Raw genomic sequence first — 13,254 nt, forward strand, 5'->3', positions numbered from 1 at the left:
AAGACGAGAGTTACATCAAAATTAATTCACAAAATAACAGGAAATATCGTCTAAAATGTCGAAGGCACGAACGAATGACAGGACTGTAAATTTCACTATGAAATTGAAGTTGTGGACGACGCCCACAAAAATTACGAAAATGTTCTGAGTCGTGACGAAAGATTGATGTCGACGAACAGAACGACTGACTAAGAGTGTAATCGCGGCGAGACCTGCCTGAAATTCCGTCAGGGGAACATCAGGTGATCACGCGTCGGCTTGCTGAGCAGAGCCCTTTGTTTCGGCTTATTTTGATTTCTGTCATTGGATCGCGCCTCAACCACGTGTACGAGTAGCTCGCTAGCGAATTGGAGCACGCGACGCGTCGCGCGACACGTGATCGCGCTTATTATGGTCTTTCGCTCGTGCGAAATGAGAAGAGGAACGCTTCTCGATCTATCGACGGAATTCCGATTAATTTTGATTGAATCTCAAACATACCGCCCGCCTTGAAATACGATGAACGATAGTTTCGAAAAAGGCCTTGTACCGATCAGCTGATTAAACTATATGTTATTGGAATTTCATTGTAGACGTAAACGAGATGACGTCGCACGAGCGAAGATGTACATGAATCAGTTACATGCGAGGACGTGAGTAATCGCTTTTCCGGCGCCGAGATCCACCGGTGACTCCGCCCGACATGGCGGATAGAATTAACGTAAGGATTTTAAACATCCAGATAGGCGACCGTATCGCCGATCGCTGAAATTATTTCTAATTGGTTTTTACACGAAATTGGTCGAATCGGTTAATTGCTCGTCGCTTCGCTATTGATCGGCAATACGCACAATTTGACAATAGGACGCTGATATTCGGAAGCAGCGGTCTTGACAGTGACCACTCGCACTAAACCGTCAGAGCCCGCATGACACGTCGTCACTCGGCCGAGTTCCCACTTACATGGAGGGAGTGTCGGATTTCGAAGGAGGACGAGTTGTCTGACTCGAATTTGCAGTTTTGTTTTTCGCAGCTTGGTCCTTTGTTGTAGCGTGTTAATATAATCGGTATGCCATTGTTTCCAGAAGCGCTCGGTAAGGTGTCGCACAAGTTGCCAGCGCGATAGGCGATTCTAGTTGAGGTGAATTAGCGATGGTTCTGGATTCACGTTCAGAACGGAGCCGATCAGAAAGTGGCCGGGAGTTAGACATTCATAATCATCCAGTGTATCCGACAAAGGCGCAATCGGGCGGGAATTAAGGCAGGCTTCAATCCTGCATAACAAGGTCGTAAATTCCTCGATAGTGAGCGTATGATTACCAAGCACGCGACGTAGATAATGTTTCACGCTTCGCACGCCCGCTTCCCATAGTCCGCCGAAGTGCGGAGCAGCGGGGGGAATAAAGTTCCACGAAACATTATCTGAGGCAGTAGAATTTAAGAAGTTAGGATCGCGTAAAGTAGATCGGTACGCTGACGTTAATTCTCGATCGGCTCCGACAAAGGTTGTGCCATTGTCAGAGTACATCGCCTGTGGGAGACCGCGACGAGCGCAAAAACGCGAGTAGGCGTTTAGGAAGGCGGAAGTGGAATAGTCTCCGACCAATTCCAAGTGTATCGCTTTGGTCGCGAGACAAACGAAGAGGGCTATGTAAGCCTTGCGTGATGCAAAACCTCGACCCGCGGAAGTACGAATTTGCACAGGTCCCGCATAATCGACCCCGCAATGCAAAAAACTACGAACTGACGAGGACACTCGCGGTTCGGGGAGATATCCCATCAGCTGAGTAGGGATCGCGGCTCGTTCGCGAGTGCATGCCACACAAGTGTGGATCACGGACTTAACGATATTGCGACCGCGAATGATCCAAAAATCACGACGTAAAAGATTCAGCGTGAGCTGAGTTCCGGCGTGCAAAGCTCGCAAATGGGCTTGATTCACAATCAATTTTACTAACGGATGGGGACCCAGGAGGATCGGATGTCGAAAAGAAAAGGGAAAGGGAGCTTTATCCAGCCGTCCACCCACGTGCAGAACTCCGTCATTATCCAGGAACGGTCGAAGACATAGAAGCGAACTGCTCGCGGGGAAGGGTTGCTTATTGACTAGAGAAGTTATTTCTTTGGAGAATAATTCCGCTTGAATTCTCTTAAGCCAGAAACTTCGTGCAGCGGCGCACTCGACTGTAGATAGAGTAAAACTTTTTGGGGCCGGGTTATTAGACTGGAAGGGCGACAGCGATGCGAATAGATTGTCCTTGAAAGACCGACCACAATTGCACATGCGTATAAATTTAATAATATAAGCGGTAACACGAATTAATTTGGGCCAGGAGGAATATTTAGTAGCGAGGTCCCACGTGGCTCTTGGTTGAACGCATAACAGTGACGTAATTTTCTCCTCCAGAGGAACGTGCAGGAGAAGACGCGGATTGTTAGAAGGCCAATTTTCGGGGGTGGAGTGCAGCCAGTCAGGTCCGTGCCACCATAGATCGTGAGTGATAATTTCGTCACCGAGTATTCCGCGCGAGGCACAATCAGCGGGATTGTTTTCAATGGATACGTGTCTCCATCAGTGATGCAAGATTTCACGCGCGACAGCCACTTCGCGACAGCCATCTTGCAGTGGAGGGAGTAGGTCGGCAGCGCAGAGTGCACCGAAAAGATGAGAACCCTTGTCCTTCGAACATATGTAGAAGAGGACAGGTATATATCTTTTGTCCTTTATTTTCTTTTGATAGAATAGAGCTACGAATTTCGAGCGAATCCGGAATACTGGCGATAGCGAGTAGGCGATGCGACCCAATATGCAAAAAGAAAATATAAAATATAAAAAATATATTTAATATTATAAAATAATATTAATAAAATTAATATATTTTAAACATAAATTAAGTAACTTATATTTAAAATTTTAATTAAAAATAATTATTAATTAATAATAATTATAAGTATATTTTATATATAAAAATCCACTCTTGGCCAATATATACGCCTTTCTATTAAAAAAGATTTTTTATCTTTAAAGAAATAATTGTAATAAAATAATATTTTAATTTATAAATATTGTTTAAGATTTTATTCTTTTTATTCCCTATTTATTTTGTACTAATGTACGACGTACATATTGTTGCTCAACTGAAACCGTGAGAAGGTGGTGGTTTCTTCCGTCAAAAAATTTAAGATATTGTATATTGGGAAATGTATTTCAATCATTATATTCGGCTTCCCGACGAGCCGTGTTTACCTTTTTTGCGCGTGTTGATCGTTTTACCGCGCGTCTCGTCTTGTCAAGCAGCTCTCCAATCAGCTGTTTGACACAATAACAATCTAGCGACAGGTTTTTGACATTTATGTCTTCGAAATTCGTCGAGTCAGCTGTAGACCGTTTTACTATAAACATCTCTCGTTTTCGAGCAATTAGCTCTTGATCAGTATATATATTTCGCTTTAACAAATAGTATAAAGTAACGAAAAATATGTGTTGAATTAACGAAGCCCCGAAAAGCTCGTAAGCGAAGTTTTGCAGAAGCTTGGCTTACAGACGACCGATACAAATCTTGGGTATGTAAAGTATCATCTGATAGTAGTCTTTATTTTATTGCAGTATATGCAATAAAACTTTTTCGTGCAATTCAATATACATATTAAGACATGCTGACTCCGCGTATCATCAAAATAATATTAAAAAGAATACATTATCATCTGATAATAATAGTAATGATAATGTTGAGATACCAATAAAAAAATCGCGTAAATCAATATTTAAAAAAGAATGGTTAGATATTGAAGAATTTAAACTTTGGTTGCGTGAAGTGCCACATGACGAAAGTTTATTTTTTTGTTTGATTTGCGATAAATCTATCGCTAGTAGTTTATCGCAAATCCATCGTCATGCAGAATCCAAAACACATATAAATATATATAAAAAATATCTAGAAAAAAATCAATCAAATTTAGAAGATTTAAATATGCAAAATAAATCTCTTTTGCCATTTAATGAGCGTAAAAAATCCGCGGAAATCAGATATGCAGCATTAATTGCTGATAAAAACATTTCTCATCAAAATGCAACAGAGATTCTTACATTTTTTCAACAAATAGGAGAAGATCCTGACGTATTGAAAAGCATGAGCATGAGTCGAACGAAATGTAAAAGCATTATTACAAACGTTTTGTGTCCGATTGAGACGGATCGTGTCGTCAATAAAATTCAAAATACAAAGTTTTCAGTTTTTATTGACGAAACATCAGACATATCTAATAATAAATGGATGACTTTTTTGTCCGATACGTTGATTCGGAGACATTAGATGTTCGCTCGCAATTAGTCAAATTAATCGATATTGATGCCAAAGATTCAAGCGCAGAAAAGTTGTTTCAGGCATTTAAATGTGAAATGTGGAAACTGCAGATACCATTTCCAAATATTGTTGCCTTATCGTGCGATAACGCATCTGTTATGACAGGGAAATATTTATCGTTCAAAAAAAAGTTGGAAGAACTATGTCCACGTTTACTAACTTTAACATGCCCTTGCCACTCCGCTGCATTAGCAGCGCATACTGCATGTAATAAAATACCTGCGTATTGCAATGAATTTATAAAAAAAATTTCTAATTATTTGAACAGCAGCCCAAAACGTACAGCAATTTTCAGAGAATTTTGTGAATGTTTCCAAGAAACAAATCGCAAAATATTAAAATTATGTGATACACGCTGGCTGTCTCATTATTTATGTGTCGAACGACTTCTTGAATCTTGGGATACAATTAAATATTTTCTTACCGAAATGATTGTAAGGGAAAAAAAAAAATTCTGGAGAATATCTACTGTCTATGATGAACAACGTAGAACTAAAAGCTTATTTTCTTTTTTTTAAATATACTTTAAATTTCTTTAATGCTGTTTTTTATTTTTTATATATCGCTAGTAAATTAATCAACAGGGTAGTTAAATTAATCGACCACACTAGCCAATGAATTTGTCCAACTGTTTAGTATACGCCGGCGGATATACAAGGCGTTATTTACAAATAACTATATAAAAGCAAAAAGAGAAAAGTATTGTTTCGAAGGGTCTGAATAGCTTAGACTTAGAGGTAAGAGCAGTCGCCCGGCAAGCGAAAGACTCGGGTTCGATTCCCGATTCAGCGACTTTCGGACCAATATTTTTCTCACTTAAGAAAAATTTGTAATTAATAATTTCAAGTTGTACTTTATAAAGACCACAACCATATGGTCGATAAAGTCATAGCTTAGACAAATTCATTGGCTAGTGTGGTCGATTAATTTAACTACCCTGTTGATTAATTTACTAGCGATATATAAAAAATAAAAAACATATTTAAATTTGCTCCTGGACCTAATCATGGAGCCTACCCGTATAGATGATTTTCCAACTGTTTAGTATACGCCGGCGGATATACAAGGCGTTATTTACAAATAACTATATAAAAGCAAAAAGAGAAAAGTATTGTTTCGAAGGGTCTGAATAGCTTAGAGGTAAGAGCAGTCGCCCGGCAAGCGAAAGACTCGGGTTCGATTCCCGATTCAGCGACTTTCGGACCAATATTTTTCTCACTTAAGAAAAATTTGTAATTAATAATTTCAAGTTGTACTTTATAAAGACCACAACCATATGGTCGATAAAGTTATAGCTTCGACAAATTCATTGGCTAGTGTGGTCGATTAATTTAACTACCCTGTTTCTTTAATGCATTTAATGCATTTTTTCAAGCATTAGAAACCAGAATTCATTTATTACAACCAAAATCCAAAAATTTTTTTTTCCAAATCTGCAAAAATTTTTTAAAAGAAGAGCATTTACAACCATTTTCTGAAAATATTGCATTCTCTCTAAAGGAGAATCAAAAAGATCTTAATGAAGTTACTTTGGGTTCAGAATGTGAGGAATATCTTAACGAATTACTACTGGAAGGTCACGTAGACATTGTTAAAATTATTCGAGAAAATTGTTTAACATTTTATGTGACTGCTGCAGAAGAAATTCGTAAAAGATTACCAATAAATGACACATTTTTATCACAATTAATAATTTTTCAACCATTTGTAAGCTTATTTTATAATAGAGAAACATCATTCAATAACGTTTCTTTCGTCATTAAAACTATTAGCGGTTTTGATGAAGATGCTTTAAAAAAAAGAATGGATTGCATTAGTATCAGATTTTACAATGGAAGAAAAACAAAGCCTCACTAAATTAAATTTTGATAATGCTTGGAAAGAAATTGTACAACGTCGAGACACCAATAATAATGCTAAATATCCTAATTTAAAAAATGTTATAAATACTATTAGATCGCTTCCAAATTCTAATGCCGATCCGGAGAGAATGTTTTCTCTTTTAAATAATGTAAAAACAAAAAAACGTAATAAATTTTCGTCAGCTTCTGTTAATGCTATTTGTGTATTTAAATCTGCATTAAAGACGAGGGGAGAAACAGCTATAAACATGCAAGTTAATGAAAAACATTTGTTTCTTATGTCGGCGGACAAATTATATGCTACTGCTGTAAAAAAAATAAAAATATTTTAAAGCTACATGCTGCAGACGCTGATGTTGCCGACATACCTGGTCCCTCGTCTTATTAATAATACATTTTATTTAAAAGACGTCATGCTTATAAGCATGTAAGAAAATTGTGTATATAAATATATAATAAATATATATATAAATAAATATATATATACGTATACAATTATATGCATATATGTATATAATATATAATATATATATATATATATATATGCATACAATGTAAACATATATGTATATATATATACACACACACACATACACATAATATATTTATATGACGAAGTATATTGGGATGCAATTCACTTTTTATTAATTAATTATATATAATTGACTTTTTATTTCTTTTTTATTTATTTTATTAATTTTTTTATTAATTTTTTTTTATTTTAATTACTTATTTATTTATTTTTATTATTTTATAATTTTAATATTTTTTTAATAATGACATTTCCCAATATACAATATTTTAAATTTTTTGACGGAAGAAACCACCACCTTCTCGCGGTTTCCGTTGAGCAACAATATGTACGTCGTACATTAGTACAAAATAAATAGGGAATAAAAAGAATAAAATCTTAAACAATATTTATAAATTAAAATATTATTTTATTACAATTATTTCTTTAAAGATAAAAAATCTTTTTTAATAGAAAGGCGTATATATTGGCCAAGAGTGGATTTTTATATATAAAATATACTTATAATTATTAATTATAATTATTATTAATTAATAATTATTTTTAATTAAAATTTTAAATATAAGTTACTTAATTTATGTTTAAAATATATTAATTTTATTAATATTATTTTATAATATTAAATATATTTTTTATATTTTATATTTTCTTTTTGCATATTGGGTCGCATCGCCTACTCGCTATCGCCAGTATTCCGGATTCGCTCGAAATTCGTAGCTCTATTCTATCAAAAGAAAATAAAGGACAAAAGATATACCTGTCCTCTTCTACATATGTTCGAAGGACAAGGGTTCTCATCTTTTCGGTGCGCTCTGCGCTGCCGACCTACCCCCTCCACTGCAAGATGGCTGTCGCGAAGTGGCTGTCGCGCGTGAAATCTTGCGTCACTGGTCTCCATTCACCGTTAGGAATGCGAGATTGGATTTCACTGACTCGATTGGCAATAAACGTCTTCCATCGCGAAGGGTGTTGCGTTACCCAAGCGAGCACGATGGTGGAATCCGTCCAACAATAACACGGAATATCGTTGTAACCGTTCGATCCCCACACGAACTCCACAAGACGTGCCAGCAATAAGGCGGCCGATAATTCAAGGCGTGGAACGCTGAGCGGTTTTAAAGGCGCGACTTTGGATTTGCCGACAAGTAGTGTAATCGTGACTTGGCCTGACGTAGTAACGACCTTAATATATACCGCCGCAGCGTAGGCATTGTTCGATGCGTCTGCGAATCCGTGGATTTCCGCATGGTCGGTGTCCGATCCGAGTCCGCACCAGCGCTTTATTTGCACCTGGCGGAGGTGCGCAAATCGAGTATAAATTTCTTCCCATCTCGATAGTTGGGTCTCGGGAATTAGGTCATCCCAACCTAGTTTTATTTTCCATAGGTCTTGCATAAAAATTTTCGCTTTTATAATTACCGGAGTGACCCAGCCTAACGGATCATATAATTGAGCGATGGAGGATAAAATTATGCGCTTGCTAGCGGGGGCCTTTTCCGGTAGAGCTATACTAAATTCGAAAATGTCATTGACGGGGTTCCATCCAATTCCGAGAATTTTGATTGATTCGGCGGGAGCGAATGGCTTATTACCGGCCAAGCGTTGAGCTGCGAGGGCGATATCATTGAGGAGAGTGGGCGAATTACTCGTCCATTTTCTTAAATCGAATCCGCCGCAGTTCAATAGAGCAATTATTTCATCACGCATTCGTCGAATGAGAGTCATATTGTCCGCGTCGAAGAGAACATCATCAACATAAATATTATCGCGAAGAATCGGGACTGCTAGAGGAAAGTGTTGACCTTCATCTTCGACTAGTTGTCTCAAAACACGAAGGGCGAGATATGGCGCACAGGTCATGCCATAAGTAACCGTTAACAATTGGTACTCGGTCAGAGATTCGAAAGGCGTTTTTCTCCATAAAATTCGTTGATAATTAATATCGCGATGATCGACTCGAATTTGGCGATACATTTTCGCGATATCGGAAGCATATACGTACTTGTACTGTCTCCATTGTAATATAATTGCGGTAATATCTGTTTGCAACTTCGGACCGGCGAGTAAGTGATCGTTTAATGAAGTGCCGTTGGACGTAACGCTCGAAGCGTTGAAAACAACGCGAAGATGGGTGGTAGCGCTATTTTCTCGGATCACGCTGTGGTGGGGAATATATACATATTGTTCCTGGCTTTGAGGTGTCGGTGTAGGTCTCATATGGCCCAGACGTTCGTATTCCGAGATAAAGTCGCGATATTCCGCGGCCAACGACGGGTTATTTTGAAGGCGCCGCGTCAATGAGGTTAACACTCTCTCCGCACGAGATCGAGACTCTCCGATTACAAGAGGAGGATTACTTTTAAACGGAAGGCGCACTACATATCTTCCGTCAGAATCGCGAGAATGAGTCGAGCAAAAATGTTCTTCACACTGTTTTTCGAGCGGTGTGAACATAGATTGTCGTGGAAGCTCCTCGACTTCCCAAAACCGGCGTAACTCTTCCTCAAGGGAAAGAGTGGGAAACACATGACGAGTAGAGATGCTAGTGAGATAGCAATGAACCGAAGGCATTGTTGAAGTCGAGCTAGCTTTCCCCTCTAATGACCCGACGGGTCCTGATATTACCCATCCTAAGGCGGAGTTCTGCGCGATAAGTTTTCCGATTTCCCCTTTTTTAACCCCATCAAGAATGATATCGTTATAGAAATCAGCCCCTATAATAATATCAATAGGATCAAGACTAGTCGGATCCGCGTCAGCCCATGGTAAATTCGCGAGATGAGAAAGAGACGACATATCCGAATTCCGTTTCGGAGTATAAGAGGTTAGCGATCCTAAAATGAGCGCGGTAGTTGAGAACGACTGAGCCAGAGAGTGACGCGGAGAAATAAAAATTTGTGTCGCGTGACGAAAGGTTCCGGCGTGAATACCTCCGACGGCGGTAACGGACGTAGGCATACGAATACGCTTCGCTCGCAGACTTTGCGCCAGATTTGAGAAAATAAATGTCATTTCGGAGCCCTGATCAAGCAGAGCTCTCACAATGGCAGTACGATTGGACGAAACACGCACGGTGACCCAGGCCGTCGCTAGAAGAATTTGCGATCGAAGTTGCGTTGATTTCGAGGCGAGGAGCGAGGTTACCTCGATTTGCGGAGTTGGCGTTTGTGGTGATGAGCATTTCGATTTTTCTACTTCCGACGGGCTCGCGCTAGAATCCGAGTCATAATGCAGCATCGAATGATGTTTTTTATGGCAAACGCGACAAGAGTATTTACTTTTACATGATTGAACTGAATGTTTCTCGCTTAGACAGTTGAAACGGCGGTTGTATTGTTTAACAGTTTCCCGACGTTGACTCGGATTCTTCCCTACGAATGTAGGACAAGCGTTTATAAAATGCGACGCTTGGCACAACGGACACTTCGCTTGTACATTCGTTGTAGCGTAGGCGGCGTGAACGCGAGTCGCTGATGCGGGTTTTGACCCTGTTTTAATCGATTTTTCTGTTGCACAATTTTCCAGCCCGCGAGAGCGAGATTTAATAAACCGAAGGAGATCATCGTATTGAGGCAGTGTATCCTTGTCGCTGTCCTTTAAAATCCAAGCCTTACGCGTTATCGGATCGAGTTTCTGAACGACACTGTAAACGAGGATATCGTTCCAAAGGTCTGCGGGATTTCGATTCAGATTTGTCAGAGATTTTAACGCGACAGTAACTTTATCGTATAAATTCTGCAGCTCGGAACCCGATTTGCGCGTTAAGGCTGGTAAATTGAGCAACGTAGATATATGTGTGTTAAGAGAGCGCCGCTTTTCGTAGCGCGACGTCAAGGTAGTCCAAGCGATTTCGAAATTGGCAGCGGTAACAGAGATTTCCGCGATACATTCCGATGCACAGCCCTTTAGGCACGAGGATAAAAAATGCATGCGTGCGAAATCAGTTAATTCTGTTATCGCGAATTAACGTAGTAAAACGATCGCGAAACTGTTCCCATTCATCATAATTCCCATCGAAAGGCGGCAACTTAATGGGAGGGAGGTGTTGTAGAGATAATGCGGCTGTGTCCGTCCGTATTCGCGAGTCTGAAAATGACTGATTCGGACTTACTACCGGCTCGAGTTCCTCCAAGCACTCCGCCATGTAATCCAGGGCATCGAGGTAATCTGCGTTAGTTTTCTCAAAATGATTGGCATTGAAGTAAGGGAGAGTCGATCGGGTCGGCTCGAAGATTATCTCCTCCAACCTCGCATGTTCAGTCAAAAATTGTGTCCAGAGTTCCTTTAGAGCTGAGATTCTGGACCGGATTTTTGCGGGGGTCAGATTTACTTTTCCGATCTTCTTGAAATTCTCAAGGAAACGCTCGACTCCCTGTTGGTTTTGTTGTTGTACTCTTAGCTTGTCCGCCATTATACAAAACGAGACAAACTAGGTTTTTCCTTGGTCACTTGCCGTTGCCTCCACCCGCGCTTCGATCCGGCTCGAAGGACCAAAATGTTCGGGATCGTTCGCCCGATTGCTGGAGTCGGTGCACGAATTGCACCCGAAGCGATGTGGATGTGAACCGTCAGATTCACTGGAGGCAGGGGACAATAATTGACTGCCAGTATCGTCAATGATCACAATCACTTTTATTATAATAAATGTGAAAACGAGAGTCACATCAAAATTAATTCACAAAATAACAGGAAATATCGTCTGAAATGTCGAAGGCACGAACGAATGGCAGGACTGTAAATTTCATTATGAAATTGAAGTTGTGGACGACGCCCACAAAAACTACGAAAATGTTCTGAGTCGTGACGAAAGATTGATGTCGACGAACAGAACGACTGACTAAGAGTGTAATCGCGGGGAGACCTGCCTGAAATTCTGTCAGGGGAACATCAGGTGATCACGCGTCGGCTTGCTGAGCAGAGCCCTTTGTTTCGGCTTATTTTGATTTCTGTCATTGGATCGCGCCTCAACCACGTGTACGAGTAGCTCGCTAGCGAATTGGAGCACGCGACGCGTCGCGCGACACGTGATCGCGCTTATTATGGTCTTTCGCTCGTGCGAAATGAGAAGAGGAACGCTTCTCGATCTATCGACGGAATTCCGATTAATTTTGATTGAATCTCAAACAGCATCAGACAACTCACTTTTTCCCGCTTTATTCATATATTTAGTAATGTACCAAGTAAGTAGCGATGATTTTTCACCAATAAATTTTATATCCATATTACCTTCCCATACAGTAAGAAGAACAGGATTATAATTATTTATATTAACTTCATTATCCATTCGAGGAAGATCGTAAAGCCTACTTTTATGTTTCAATTGTTTTCTACCTGCTATTGAAGTTGCCACATCTCTCATATTCAAAGTTTCAGTAACGAGACGAGGAAATCCAAAACGACACCGACAAATAACTTTATGTCCTACTTTTTTAGAGCGAAGACAATAATCGTTATGTATATGTCGCTGATGCGTATTAACACGCCTGTATAATAATGGCGAAATATTTTTATCCGGCATTTTACAGCTTATATGTTGTAAAATAAATTTGGAGACTTTTTCCATAGTAGATTCACCGAAAATCGGTGCATTTTTAACCCAAATTAATAAGTGGAAATGTTGTATACCTCTACCTTGGTATTCTCGTCGCCAGAAATAGTGCGTTACTTCTCCAATTGGATTATCTTGGGAATTAATAAAATCAAGCATTGCCCGAAATTTATTATCAAGAAACCTGGATGTTGATACAGGATCTCTAGCAATAAGTGTGCTAATGCATAAAGAAGCGTCATGCCATCCATTTACTTCACGAATATATTCACCTAAATCTTTCCATAACCATTCACTCGGACTTAATGTTAAAAACCATGTCGCAGGTCCATAATGCTGTGTCATACAATTTAAATCACTTCTCGGTCTACGCCAATATTGTTCCGTATTTCGAAGTGTCGAAAATATTGTATTCAGATTAGATTCCAACAATTCTTTGGACATTGCGTCTAAATATTCTGCAGCTGTATAACGAACTCGCGGATTAGTTACGTTTATTTTATGAAAAATTCCACGACTTAATTGACGGATATTTGCATCATTCAATAAATAAAATAAGTATTGTTGATTTAATCTGTATTGCGAATGTTTAGATGTCAAACGACATTTAATAAATTCATGATCATAAAGTTTGACTTGTCTAGTCTCATGTTGTCCATTAATGTCAAAAGGGTACATATCTGGAAAATACATTAAATCTAAACATTTTTCACGATTCTCCAAAGGCAAATCTTGAATTTTTAACATTTGATATAAACTTGTCGCAGTTTTATTTGCTTTTTTTTCATATAAGAGATAGATAGTATATTGTTCGTAATAGCCATCATTTTTGTCAGCAATTTGAGTTAACATTGCTTTTTGTTGATCTTCTAACATATCTTCCATATCATTTTTCGTCTTTTTTATCGAATTATTTAATTTAGACTTGTCATTGTAGGAATAAATACATCCTACTCCTTGTTACTCCAT

At 39.0% G+C, this 13,254-nt stretch overlaps 1 protein-coding gene across 1 annotated transcript; it reads right to left on the minus strand.

Moving 5' to 3' along the window:
* Window positions 1-1,111: 1,111 nt before the first annotated feature.
* On the minus strand, window positions 1,112-11,148 carry LOC145944793 (uncharacterized). The gene is made up of 4 exons (XM_083053346.1): window positions 10,849-11,148; window positions 8,157-10,640; window positions 7,716-8,027; window positions 1,112-2,236 (listed from the first exon to the last, which is right to left on the minus strand). Exons 1-4 carry the CDS (start codon window positions 11,146-11,148, stop codon window positions 1,112-1,114), a joined length of 4,221 nt encoding a protein of 1,406 aa, XP_082909472.1.
* Window positions 11,149-13,254: the final 2,106 nt, after the last annotated feature.

Source organism: Prenolepis imparis, unplaced genomic scaffold (genome assembly GCF_030444845.1).
Source record: "Prenolepis imparis isolate NDT839.2.m4 unplaced genomic scaffold, iyPreImpa1.0 SCAF_13, whole genome shotgun sequence".
NCBI lineage: Eukaryota > Metazoa > Arthropoda > Insecta > Hymenoptera > Formicidae > Prenolepis > Prenolepis imparis.